A 14,844-nucleotide genomic window follows, 5' to 3' on the forward strand; every position below is an offset into this window, starting at 1 on the left:
CTGCATGTTAAAAATCTGACACTTCATCAATTAATGTCCATACTCCTTGCGCACATGTGTGTAATTTTGGGTAAATGTCCGATATTGCAAAACCAGTTAAAAAGCGCAAAATGTTGTCATTTTTGAATTCAAGCCCCCAGGAAGATCAGAGGCGGACAAGCATGGACCATAAGGAATATATAATGTGCACATGTAATTTCAACAAATTGTATATCTGGGAAGGATGTATTTGAATCAAATATAGATTTGTGGGCAAACTGACCAGGGGAGGTTCCTCTGACCATAAAACCTACAGCATCACTCTGACTCACATTTCCTTCCCCCAATCAAGGGAGAGAGGAGGAATTGGGCCAATGACAAGTAGAGAGGGGCAGGCTTAGCTAGGCCCAGGCACACACCCATTTTCAAAACACATAAAAAGAGACTGCTGGGACAGGTAGAGACATTCAATTGCATTTGCTGCGGAGCATGCTGACCGACGACTTCACATCCAGAGATCCAACACTTAGACTTCCAAGCTAAACAGAGACTACAGAACTTTGAACCAAGAAGGCCCACTGCAAGCAAAAGTATTTGTCAGCAGGCCTCAAAATCATTTGCAGACTATCCACAGCCGGGCTGAGCTGTTGATTCTGGCCTGAAACCCTGCGCCAGAAAGATCCAGAAGCAGTGCTGTACCCAGAGAAAGCAGAGAGACCCAGAAACCAGACCAGAGATCCAGAGTGACCCAGACCGCTGTGAGCAGAACCAGAGAGCTGACCCAGATCACTGTGAAGTGCCGAGACCAGAACCGGAGTCCAGTCCAAAACTTGACCAGATCCGTGGCGAGGCCTATTTCAAATTTATATTGTGAGTACCTAGCAGAACTGTGCAGAACCAATCTCTTAGTTAAAATAATCTAATCCAAACTATTTTAACCTAAGTAGAACAGCCTACTAGAAATCGTGTCATCTGTCATTTGTAAAGCTGCACAACTGTCACCTGTCAATTCTGCAGCTGCAAGCTGTCACTTGTCATTTTGAGTTTTACTTTAAATCAGAAAAACTACCTTCATTTAATCGTTCGTATCTCTGGAACCGTATGGGCTAGGAACGAAATTTAACTTTCATCTGAAAGCTTAGAATCTCAGATGTCCAAGGAACCTAGAACCGACTTGCTACTCCTTATACTTTTGCCATAATCGCGATTCACGCACTCGCGAATTTTACCGCGATTTGTGATTTTGGCTCAATTTCTCCACTTGTCAAAATAGCAGCTCCATTCTTTCCTTTGTTAAAATCCGTTTGCAACTTGGTAATAAATCATAGAGCATTGCTAAAGTGAGCCTGAACTAATACCAACATGCATCTCCCACTCACCCTGAGCCTCCTAAAGGGAATTAAAAGCATTTTCAGCATATTTCTCACTTCATTGCCACCACATTCAAAGCACTTGGGCCTGTGTTTTAAAACTCATACCGGTTTTCTCTAAGCTTGCTGGGGTGGGAATTGAATTTCGTATTGTATTTGATTGCATTCCTGAGAACTGTGTGTGTTACTTCCATCTCCTTCCATTTCTTACATTGCATAGGGGAGGGGGGTGAATTGCCAGAGAAAAAGTGATTATCTTATCTTTTGCTAAAATCATATCAAGTATTTCTGTACTGCATTTTATTCCTCATTGCTTTTTCCTTGAAATCATAAAAGTATTTTTGCTACTTTATCCATCCTATACTAACTCCTCATTGATTATAAAGAAGTGTGCTAGTGTCAGATTACCCATTGTTGATTAACATTATATTTATAAGGGCGATATCGATTATTAATTTATTATAAAAGCGTGGTATCTATATTTTGTTTTATTTCTCAAATAAACCTTTTAAACTTGCAAAACAGAACTACTTCTTGGCTCAGTGGGGTCAGGGTGATTCTAAGAGAGGGGTGTTATATCGGGGTAGTCGTCCAGAACTCATGAACTGGACATAAAGATATACCAATAAGGGTTTCCATTCAGTATCCCAGACTAGGCATTGACTTAGCTGTAGTGTTGAATTGAATCCTCTTACACTTTCATACTTTAAATCTCCATATGGACCTACTATGTCAATACCTAGCCTGTCTCATGGTGCTTTGGCTTTTGACATGTTGATAGGTTCTAATTTATAACTTTTCCAGCTTTTGTCACTATTCTGGCATGGCCAACAATTTCTGACAAACCTTTCAATCATCAAATCCATACCAGGCCACCAATACTTCGCCCTTACATTGTTTTTTGTCCCTGTAATACCTGGTTGCCCTTGATGAGCCTTCTCGATTAGTTCCTTATGCAAAACCTGTGGAGGAATTAACTTGTCCCCTCTTATTAAAAGATCATCTTCAATAGAGAGCTCATCTCTGTTCTCCCAGAACTTTGTACACTCGTCATCAACCAACCTCTTCAGGCCAACCTGATTTGGTATATTGCATGACATTTTGTAGAGTTTCATCTTTAACAAGTTCACTTAACCACGTTCTTTTGACGTCACTTCAAACACTGTTGCTACTATTTCACAATCTTCTTCAACACAAATGTTACTATCCATTAAGGGCAACCTAGACAAATAATCAGCTATTACGTTCCTCTTTCCTGGGACATACTTTACTATAAAGTGATAATCTTGCAATCTTAAACTCCATCTGGCCAATCTAAGAGAGGCTATACACATTCCACGTATGGTAAGTACTTCTAGCAATGGTTTGTGATCCGTTTGTTTTATACATTTACTTCCCCATAGATACTTCCTAAAGTAGTTAACTGCCCAAACACAAGCTAACATTTCTCTTTCAATAACTGAATACCTGCTTTCAGTATCACAAATTGCTCTGGATGCGTGATTTATGACTTTTTCATGACCATCTTCTGTGATCTGTGACAACACCGCTCCTAAACCACTTCCACTGGCATCCACCGTGACTCTAGTCTGTCTTCCAAATACAAACCCTCCCAATTCTACAGCTCCACAAATTCCTGCTTTAATACATTTTGTTGCTTTCTTACACTCATCATCCCACTTAAACCTCACATCCTTTTTCAGTAGTTTCCTCAAAGGTTCAGTTACACTGGCAACATTTTTTTACAAACTTATTGTAATATTCGCACAAACCAAGAAACAACCTTAGCACATCCTTATTGGTGGGATCAGGTGAATCTTTCATCGCTTTTATGGCCTCTATCTTGGGCTTGTAACCTCTTCCATTCACTATGTGACTCAGATACTCGACCTCTTTTACTTTGAACGTGCATTTACTTCGCTCTACTTTCAAACCACTGGCATCCAACCTCGACAACACCTCATTCAATCTTCTGTCATTTTCCTCAGAGCCTTTGCCAAAAATAATTATGTCATCCTGGTATACTAATTTTCCAGCTAGACCTCTCAAAACATGCGTCATAATTCTCTGGAACACTGATGCTGCGGAGGCCAGCCCAAAAGGCATCCGCTTGTACCTATATAAACCAAATGGCGTAATAAACTCAGTAATGTCTCTGCAGTCCTCTGTGAGTGATATCGGGTGGTATGCACTCGACAAGTCTAACGTGGTAAATGTATCTGCTTCTCCAATGGTGTTCAGCATCTCCGATATTATTGGCAAAGGAAATATGTCTGTGTTGATGTTTTTGTTTACATATCTCAAGTCCACGCAAATCCTTGGCTTTCCATTTTTCTTTATTGCTACAACAATGGGACTCACCCATTGTGATGATTCAATCTTTTCTATCACTCCCTCCATTTCCAGTCTTCCTAATTCTTGTTCTACTTTGTCGATAATGGCAAACGGTGTTGGCCTGGCTTTTGTGTGTGTCACTGGCAGTGATACTCATTTAAGTCTTACTCTATGATCAAAATTCTTCAGCAATCCTAAACTTGCTTGAACGACATCATCTGGATTCAAGTCTGTATTCTCTGTTTGTTTACTACTGCTGTTAACAATTAGAATGTGTTCTTCTTCACATGGATCTAGCCTTATTCTTAGTGCTGCTTGATCCCTCCAAACCTATTACATTCACTCCCTTTTCAGCCACATAAACTTTTATTTGGGCACGCCTATCCTTGAACTGAATAATGCTCAAAAACCAGCCCACTATATGTATTTTTGATCCTTCGAATTCACCTGGATTCTTTATGTCCGATGCCTTCAAATTGCATCTGAGGCTTTCTGCAACCAATTTCTGCCAAGTCTTTTTCGTAATGATGGTCCAGGGCGAACAACTATCAACCTTCACTTTCAATTTCCAGTTGTCTAATAGGACTTCACAACTTGCACACTAAAACTCTCCTCCTGTGTTTCATGAATTACGAACACTCTCTCTTCATCGGATTCCTCATCTTCCTCTTGAATTGTCGAGACTCTCTTTTTCCATCTGCAAGTAACCGCAAAATGTCCTTTAATCCCACAATGTCCACATTTTTGTCCAATTGCAGGGCAATTTCTGGAGTAGGCATAGTGGCCTAATCTACCAAAACTGAAACATCTATCACCATCTCTTGTCTGTGGTGCTTGAACTCTGGACTCAGTTTTAGTCCACAACTTTCCCTTAGGGAAATTGCCTTTCATTTCCAGTCCTTTGGTCGTCGTGCTTTTATTCGTTGGAATTTCAAACCGTTCTCTGGTGCGTATTGCATTTACTAGACTTTGGTCTTCTACCTCTTGTGTATTCTTGTTACTAGTTTGTAACATGCTCTGAGTAGCCTCTTGTTTCTTACTTTTCATCTCCTTCGAACACAACTGACTGTGTTCAATTCTTTTCGCAATGGCAATGGTCTCTGGTAGAGATGGGTTCCCTACCATCCATAACCTTGTATCAGCGAGTCCCTGGTATGAATTATGATCTGATCTCTAATGAGTTCATCAAGGGTGATCCCATTTCCAAAATGACATGTACGGGCCAATAGCCTCAAAGCTGAGACATTCTCTTTCTTTCTCCTTTCTTGCTCCTTTTGAATCCTCGTGTAGAAATTATACCTATTGATTGCCAAATTCGTCTCTGGACGATAATATTTATCCAATTGTCTCAGAGCTCTATTGTGCTCATCACAATCACCTGCCTCATCGACAGTTAATTCAGGAAGTTCTCTATATTTCCTCTGACCGTCCAAACTTAAAGCATGGAGTAGCAAAAGTTTCATTTTGCGAGACGTCAATCCTTCTTGCTCCACTGTCTGGATGTAATTTATCCAGAACTCCTTCCATTCGGACCAAACCACTATAGGCTGTCCTGGAGTTGGGAGGAAACTTGCTGGCGGTTGAGTACTGATACCCTGCATCGCTATTATCTATACTTTGATTGCCACTGTTATCTTCTGTCTTGAACAGTGTTAACGACTTCTTTCCAAAATCACTTTCACTAATGGTTGCAGTTCTTTAAAATATACCGATCACATCACAATAGGCTGGCCAGGAGTCAGGATCCCTTACATGGCTATCCTCTAAATTCCTGCCTTTGGTAGTGTCCACTTCACTGACCACTGTTTTAAATCCAGTACGGGACAGTTGCAACTTTTGTTTCCAAGAGTGTTGGACTGTGGAGCTCTCCAATCCTGACTGTATCAGATTTCCCCCCCACATTTTTTTTTTTTTTAAATACTGGGATGAAGATGAAGCATGTTCAGCAACATTTCCGCCTGTCTTCATCAATTGGGACAAAATGGTGTCATGTCACGTGACGTGTGTGACTTTTTGCAATGTCCTTTCCTCTACGCGTTCGTGTTAAACAAAACAACGTCGTATTGTGAATGCGCTTTCCGAGATCCTTAGATCTCCATCGAAATTACTCCTCCCGACCTCGTTACCTCTGGCACGGCTTCCCAGAGAAATCAGCACAAACGAACACCTTATGTTCGTTCGGAGCAACAGCTCTCTCCTCCATTGTGGGTGTGAGCACTGGGTCGATCCTCGTCGTTAAATGAAGTATCGGTAAGAATCCTTTCAAAGTGCACACAATGACGTTTATTCATGTATATATATGACCCGGCGCCCTGCACTGCATCCACTCGCTACGCCACCCGTTCATCGACTGACTCACTCGCTGTTTTCTGAACCTCGCAGAGCTTTCTAATATCAACATTCCACCTCACGCAGATGCAGGCAGGGTGCCACATACAAACAAATAACAATTTCATTTCTGATAGCTTAAAGAAGATGTGCATTAACAAAACCATTACTATAGAAAATACAACAACATCTCAGCAGTGGCCAATGCTGTAAGGCAATTTCCGTACTCATGTCACTTGTGGGCCAAGTTTAAAGGCCATGGCCCAGGGCAAAGCGACCATTGGCTATAGTAGATGACTTCAGGGTGCACAGGCTTGACCAAATGCCACGTACCAAAATAAGGGCCAGATTGGGTGCATTGGGGTGACTGGGCTATGGATTGAGGAAAAGTGGCAATTGAGCAGAACTGCAGGCCAAGCACAGAGTCAGTTATTGGTGGCTTGGGGACACCCAGTGATCACCGACCCTGCCCAGTAGCCCACTTTGTGTGGCATTCAGTGCAGCCATACCTCAGTAAAAGAGGTCACAGGGCGTGGGCAGGGGTCATGCTCATTGGCCACATTGTTAGCCTTTTTGGTGCTTGGGCATTGTCGAAACACACACCATGAGCAGAGAGACTACAGTGCATGGTGTTAACATGGGCCATGCCCAGTGCACACACGTGATGACTTGGAGACATTTGGGGTGTGGGGAAAGACCATACCCAAGGAAAAGGGTCCACTGGCTATGGTGGGGGACAAGGGCAGGAGGGACATTGGATGTCTGGATGGTGTTTGAAGCATGGTCAAAGAGACCACTGGGAATCGGCCAACCAATGCCCAGTGGCCGCATTGAGAGTAGAGGAGGACCCCAGGTCATGGCCAAAGGCATTGCCCATTGGACACACTCGATGGTAGAATGTGCCTGTGGCATAGCCAAGTTGCCAAATGCCCAGTGGCCGCATTGGGGTTCTGAGAGATGCCAGCTGCATGGTTGAGTGCCATGCCCCGGGCCCTTTATCCAATGGCATGGCTAGAGATCAGGACTATTGGGACAATGAGTGGCTACGGGGTCATGTGGTGCCCCATGCTGCAATAACCTCGAAATGGGGACTATTGCAGCCCACTAGGGCTCACCTCGACCTTAGGCCAGGCAGGATCAGAGGGGAGCAATATGTCCCCAAAAAGCAACAAAACAAAATACCTTCTGTTTAAATCACCCATTAATTCACCTGCCATAACTACATCTTTATGTGTGTACGACGTGAGAAGAAATGGTTCTGTAACGAGTCACTACCGTGCATGCTATCAAAAGCTATCAGTGCTTGTGAACAATGAGGTTCCTGCCCTTCGCATGGTTAAACGTGTATGGCTTCTGTTTTTTCTGTTTTGCAGGTCGTGTGGATAACAGCCACGTTGCCGTATGTTGTACTGTTTGTTTTACTCATTCATGGAATAACATTGCCTGGTGCATATGACGGAATCTGCGCCTACCTTCATATTGACTTCAGAAGATTGAAAGAAGCCACGGTACGTCCTTTCAATCAATACGTAATGTAATGTAAATTGATCTTCTAAATGGCAAATTCTGTCAATGCTTGCCCTAGTCCCAAAACATTGGGGCCACATTCGAAAACATTGCACTCTGACAAGTGCCATTTTACATTGTATGAGCACCCGGGCAAAAATGACCCTAGTCTAAAAAACATGCACTTTTAATGCATTTACGCCCCTCAGCAAACTTTGCCCTAGTGCTAATACGGTGCAACTTTGCACTTGCACCAGTACAAAGTTTCTGTAATCTGGCCCCAGGTGGCAGAAATGTGAGCTCAGTGATGCACACGCGGGCCCAGGAAATGTTGGCCTTAGTCACTCACTATTCCCCTGTGATACACAAATGCCCTAAATCAAACATGCGCTTGGACTCTGCGAACTCCCAAGGAGACCCTTTATTTCAGCTTCCGCTGCATCTCCACGTGAAAGACCTTACCTTTGCCTTCCCTTTTGTCACCAGGAGCTTTCTAGAGGTCAGGGCTCTGCAGCCAAATGCCTGGCAGTGTGCGTGAATGCCAAAAGGTCCTCCATCACCCATTACATATTGCTTGGTGGTGAGCGAGACTTTTGACTTGTTGCCTCTCTCATTATGCTGCTGAATTAGAAATCACCCCAGTATCCTCACGTCGGGTATGGCTCATTTGCAAGGATGTTACTATGTTAAATGTTAATGTTAAAGGACATTTGTACCACGCACTATCACCAATGGAGTGGTCCCCTGGCGTACTGGCGGCTCTGAAAGAGGAAGGGAGGGTGAGTTAGTGGGAGGAAGCAGGAAAAGTGGAAGAAAGCAGTGATGTGCTGTTGACGGCCACAGCCCGGTGGGTCCATTAGCTGGGCCTGGGGTGTTTGTTACTGTTGTGGAAGTCTATGTGTGTTTTTGTTTTGTTGTTGCAATGTAGTGAGGTTTGTGTGGTTTGTTGTGCTGTAGGTTTGTGGTTGTGTTTGGTTTGGAGTTTGAGAGGTGTGTGCAGAGGTGGAAATTGTTAGTCGAATTGGTTAGCTGTCATCTCTATCCTGAATTGAGGCCCTGGGCTTGCAAAGTCTCTCCTGATGCTCCTCTGTCCTGATCTGGGCCCATCTTGCACTAAGGTCCCTTTCACATCTGGCCCCCACCTCAACAAGCCTCCATCACAACCCAACCTGTCCTCCTTTCCTGCTCTTGTGGCCAGTGCACCTGCCAATTAGTCATGCAGGGACTCCATCAGTGCTCAAATCCTCTTTCAAGATTACAGAGGAGGCAGAATCTGGCCATCCCACTAGTAATTTGACAAGGATTTACCTGGCATTAATAGGTGTTCGCAGCAGATGTGTCGGCCCCCACTTTCCCCATGGGGTACCCTGAAGGTATCCTATTTGGTAGACCCACTTAGGCAGTAGTTTAGTTTGCAGCATAGCAGCATCAGCAAAATTATAATAGCAACAGTTTGCCATGCTTCATGCTGGATTACCCGCAGTTATAAGAGCAGAATAATAGCTTTTATAGTAGACAATTTAATGGTAACTCATGTATTGACGTCAGAACGCTGAAAAGCTATGTCGGCACTGCAAGCTTGCCCCTTGTCCGAGGCAATCACTTAATAGTTGAGCTTTTCCCTAACCTGGGAGTCTGGGTTGACTCTGACCACTCGTTCTGGCTGCAGATAAATGCAGTTGTCAACATGCAAGCTTTCAACTCGCGCTGCCTGCTGAGGTCCTTCCAGTTCCTGCAGTCCAGCCACAATGGTAAACTTTCTGACACTTTTGTTATATCCTGCATGAAGTACTGCAATCTGGAGTCACCCCCCAGAGTTGGTCGAAGCTTGAGGAAATGCGTTTGTTTCATCCCTTCATTGAAACCTGCCTCCAGATTCAAACATATCAAGCAGAGGACTTCTGTGTACTATGCTCCAAATATATAAATGCTCTCAGATACCATAAGACTCTTTCCAGCCAACTCGGTAGTGACCTAGAACCACAGATCCAGTGAGGTAAGAACACTTTGCCAGGTTCGCAGAGGTGATGCACCCCAGAAAAACTCTCTGGTATTCGCGGGTCGTACCTGTGATTTGTTGGATCCAAATTGCAAACTTTATCCAGCCTTTGATACTGGAATAAGCAAATGAAAATGCTGATGTCCGTGGTGGCCTAATTGCCTTCTCCTTTTTAGAATTAGTGCCACCCCTCTGCCAGCATTATGACTGTGAGCCCTGATTCCCAAAATGGCTTAATCTTCTTGTGGGATGTATTGACCCATTCCGCTATGCTATGCGGCATCACCCTGACAGTTATGGTGAAAGAAACGGCAACAATGGCGGCAAACCCTTGTGCGTGCCAAAAACCTACAAAAACTGTGTGCTTCAGCACACAAAAAGAGGGATGCACAACCTGCCACCATGGTGCATGAGCGGTGGAATAGAGTACACCCTGCAGAAATGTGCCAGTGGGCTCCATGATCAGCAAACAGAGTTCAGAGAGAGAAGCAGTACTTTGCAAGTGAAACCCCAAATTGTGCCTACAAATGACATTTGCTTTGTTGCTAAAAACTCCAAAATGCCTATAACACAACACTTCTTAACATTCAAAATCTTGCCTGGTGCTAAAATACATGTATCTAATGAAGCATTGTGAAACATACAAAGTCCTAATATGAAGAGCAAAACATTTTTCAGACAAACTGGATTGTCTGAAAACTGACAGCCCATGCCAAAATCTGGGTGCAGTACCCTGGGCTTCCTGAATGACAGCTGTCAGATGAGTTACTGATGAAACTTTAAAATGAGCTAAAAGTAAAAGTCTGCTGGATTAGCAAACATAAAAAGGATTGTTTCCAAAAAAGAATACAGATTTTAGTTGTGTTTTTGATCCCACAGATTTTAAGGCTAAGAAAATAATGTATTTATGTTTGATGCAACAAATTTAGTGTTTGCTGGATTTAAGAAGTTAATTAGCCTGGCTGAGCTGCATTAATTGGAAAAGCAGATTTTTCTCCTAGGAGGAGGGCCTTCCTCTCAGCAGAAGCTCACTGGGAGATGTTAATTGCGGGTTAGAACAGACTCTTGTCTACAGAACGAGAAGGAACACTGGCAAGCCTTTCAGCCCAGGAAGCAGAGGTGTGAAGGTGGTTGTTAACTCTCCTGGAAGAAACTTCCCCCAAGGAGGTGAATGCACACAGGGTTTTGAGGAATAGCTGCTACATAAAATATGACATCTTTGTGTGTGATTTGTATAAAGGTGACCAATGTAGAAATGTAGATTTAGTATCAAATCCAATATTGAGACCAGTGGCTAAAGGGAGGTCTCTGAGGACTGTAAAGGAAACCATAAAATGTGATATCATCTGACCTTGATCCAATCACTCAAATTGCAAGGCGGAGATGAATTTTTGATCCTATCCCAGCTCACATGGGCAAGCTTAGCTAAGCCGGCCCATACACCCATTTTGTGATGTCATTTTAAAGCATAAATAGAGACAGCTGACAACACATAGGGACTCACTGATCCACTGACCTTCCTGATTCCGGCGAAGCACTCTGATCCAGCATTCTACATCCAGCTTTAATATTCTTGCAGATCCAGAGGTCAAAACTCTTGCCAGCAATAGAGAACTATTGATTTCAGCAAGGCCCAAATCCTCTAATTTATCCCCCCACCCAGTGAAGCTCTGTGTGGTGTGAGAAGGCCTTTTGAACCAGTATCCTGAAATTCTCTGGCTTGCCACCACTAGGCTTGCCTGAGGAACTCACTATCCAGCTGATTAAAATACCCACAGACAAGGAGGGCAGATCCTGTGCAAACCCGGCGACCGGCCTATCTGATCCAGTACTGTGCCTGATGTGCTATCTTTCCTAGACCAGACACAATCCAATGACCAGAGGTGACGGTCCAATTTAATGACCTATCCTGTGAGTATTAATAGGAAGAACTGTGGCCCATAGTATATTTGCATTGTCTTATCCCTATCTGAAACCCATCCTATCTTTCATTCAGAACCAGTATTGTTAGAACTATCTTTGCACTGACTCTTTTCTCATCTGAAGAAGTAGAGTTTCTACAGTAGGCGGGTTACACTGATCAAATGACTGTAAGATCCCTCTCTGGTATTCGCTTTTTCATAGTCATCCTCTAGTGTAGGAAAACCCATCTTTCATTTTCAAAGTGCATTTCTGTTTTCCATTCATCTCGAAAAAACGACTCTTACTAAAACCTCTATAACTCCCTCAGTTTTTGTGATATAAATGAAATTACCAACTCCTACTTGTACCTAACATCCGTAGCTATGCATAGAATCCACAACTGCATTGCAGAACAGTGTGATTCTCCCATTATCGTGAATATCGTGCAAGGAAAAGTTTGCCGCAAATTACAATTCTGAAAAATGGGTTTAATTTGTTTCCGACTTGGACTTTAAGATTTGAAATGTTTTCTTTGGACTAAATCATTGCTTGTGATTGTGTGCAACTGTTCAAAGCGGCTCCCATAGGAATTTACAACAATTTAAGTATGTTTGACCATATTTGGTGCTTTTGCCCAGTCAATTCTAAAGACAATTTTAAAGCCATCCTGACAGCTGAAAAGTCCATTCTGTTTTCGCTTGAGTTTTATGGGGGAAGGCGGGACTGATATTCTGTTTGATTTATGCTATTCCTGAATACCTGCTCTCTCCTCCCATCTCTTTACATTGCCTATTGGGGGGGTTGACGGGTGTTGCAGGGGGAATCTCTAACCATAGTGCTATATGATATGAACCAACACAAAGGTATTATTTTCTGTGCTGCATTTGTTTTGCTCATTACTTATTCCTAGTGTATTAAAGACATTATTCAGTGTTCTGTCACCCCATTGGTGATTGTTGTTTACCTATTAAATAGATTGTGATTAAATCTTAAATACATAAATAAATATTTACCTTTGCAAACTAGCCTGATTCCTGGTTCAGTGTGACCGGGGAGGGTCTCAGGAGAAGGGTGTGATATGAGTGGTATATCGTTCAGAATATTGAAGTTTCAGTCAAAAATAAATAAGGGTTTCAATTGTGCACTACATGCTGGGCTTGACCTGTGTATGTGCTGGATTGAAATCACTTACATTCTGCTGCATCTATGTGATGGATGTAACAGTCTCTCCCTGTTGCCTCTCACCCCACCCTACCCCAAAAATCCCCCGATACCTTTTCCCACCACCTCCCTCCATCCCCACTCTCCTTCGGGATAGGGTATATGTGCTCCTTCCCGGAGCTCCTCCCGCCCACAGACCTAGACATGGAAAAGGGAATCTTTTCTATTCGTCTGTGGCCACCTTTTCCCCTCTTATTTTCTTCATTTTCCTCGGGAGATCGGCTGTGCAAGCAGCTCAAATCTCCTGAGGAAAATGAATGAAAGCCAGTTGCACCCTGATTGAACCCCCGGGTGCAAATGGTTATTATGCCCGCTCATGAGGGCAGATACAGCCCAAGCTGAGCCCCTCGTTGCACTTGAGCCTACCTTAGCTTGGGCTGGCTGGCCGATACTGGCCATGCCCACCCTCCTGAGTGGGCATGAATGTCAAATTATTATTCAAGATGAGCTTAAGCCATTGTCTCATATCAGCTTCATATTAAGGGCAATATGGAAGAAAGAGCTCTTCACGGTTACATCTTCACAGAGATAGTTAGCCAAGCTAGCCATCCACTTTCATGTGAGTTTCCTAAAAGTGTTAACCATTTAGCCAGCATTTAAAGAAGACTATGTTGCTTATCCCAAGACTTACCAGTCAGAAACAACTCCTTCCACGGGACTACTTGATCACAACATAGCAAGAGACATGTGTTTCCCACACTACCTATGAATACCAAAGCATTTCTGATAGAAAGGCCTCCAATATAAATTGCACATCCACATGTGTCAGTGGGAAGGGATTTCCCCAATCTTATTATAGACCTATTCTCTGCAGCGCTGTATTGATGTAACTAATCGAAAGGATGCTACAAGCCCATCTGGCAAATTAATTTCCTCCAGGGCCTTTCTTGTCACATGTAAGTGATTTCAATCCGGTACTTCACCTAAGTCAATGCCTAGCGTGTAATGCACAACTGAAACCCTTATTTATTTATTTGTGTCTAAAAGTTCTTTTATTCTGAACGATGTACCACTTATATCACGCCCCTCTTTTGGAACCCCCCCGGTCACACTGAACCAGGAATCAGGCTGGTTTGCAAAGTTAAAATATTTATTTATATATTCACAATATAATCACACTATTTTTAATGGGGTTACAATGATCACCAATGGGGTGATGTCACACTAAGCAATCTCTTTAATCACAAGGAGTAATAATGAGCCAAAAACAATGCAGCACAGCAATAATACTTTTGTGAGTGTGTGTTCAAATCAAATAGCAATGTGGTTACTCTTTCCCCCTGCCCACCCCCCAACCCCCCAATATGCAATGTAGAGAGATAGGAGGAGAGAGAACAGGTTTCAGGAATGCAGAATTCTGGCAAATGTCAATCCCAATTTCCCCCCAGCAAACACAAGACAGAAACAGAATTGATTGGCAAACTGTGAAAATGGTCTTTAATGTTGTCTGAGAATGGATTGGGTAAAACACTCAATATGGCTTAAATCACTGAAATTGTTTAAATTCTAATGGGAGCCACTTTATCTGGTTGCAGACAAACACTAGCAATGACTTGACACTAATAAGCAATGTGCAAACTGAAATTTGAGGTCGGGTGCAATGAAAAGCTATTTTACGCGTGTAATATTTTGCCAAAAAACGAAAATTTGCAGCAAACTTTCCTGTGAGTGGTAATCATAAAAGCTGTAGATGTCAGCTACAAGCAGAAGTTTAGATTTTGTTTCTAGCTTACAATTTGAAGAAGTTATGGACGTTTTCGTGGAGGTCGTTTTTCTGAGATCGGTGCAACAATGAGAAAAAGGGATGCGCTTTTTAAAAGACAAACAGGATTTCTTGACACTAGGGAATCTCTATGAAGAAGCAAATATTACACGGGAGCACAGCCACTAGACCAGAATGCCTCTGGATCAAGTTTTTGCCTGCCGAGGAGCTTGCCTTCTTCAGATGAAATATATCAGCGCAAAGAAATGTTTAACAATACCATTACAGAAGGAAGGTAGTAGGGATAAGATAAAGAGTTCAGGCAATTCAAAAATATTTCTAACCATGCAGTTCTGAAGACAAGATAGGATGGATCTGGATAGGGATTGCTATGGACAGTACATAGGCTAGTGACGCAGTTCTATACTCTATATACTCACTATATGTATTTGAACAGAACCGTCAGGAATTCTGGTCAGTCAAGATTTCTGGACATGAATTCT

At 42.8% G+C, this 14,844-nt stretch overlaps 1 protein-coding gene across 1 annotated transcript in view; it reads left to right on the forward strand.

Moving 5' to 3' along the window:
* The window catches only part of SLC6A2 (solute carrier family 6 member 2), a 1,124,598-nt gene that overhangs the window by 507,693 nt on the left and 602,061 nt on the right, over window positions 1–14,844 (forward strand). Inside the window, exon 6 of the mRNA XM_069639646.1 lies at window positions 7,385–7,519. Within this exon, the coding sequence (XP_069495747.1) occupies window positions 7,385–7,519 (135 nt within the window). The remainder of the gene's footprint in view (window positions 1–7,384; window positions 7,520–14,844) is intronic.

Source organism: Ambystoma mexicanum, chromosome 1q (genome assembly GCF_040938575.1).
Source record: "Ambystoma mexicanum isolate Mex_15411 chromosome 1q, UKY_AmexF1_1, whole genome shotgun sequence".
Lineage (NCBI taxonomy): Eukaryota > Metazoa > Chordata > Amphibia > Caudata > Ambystomatidae > Ambystoma > Ambystoma mexicanum.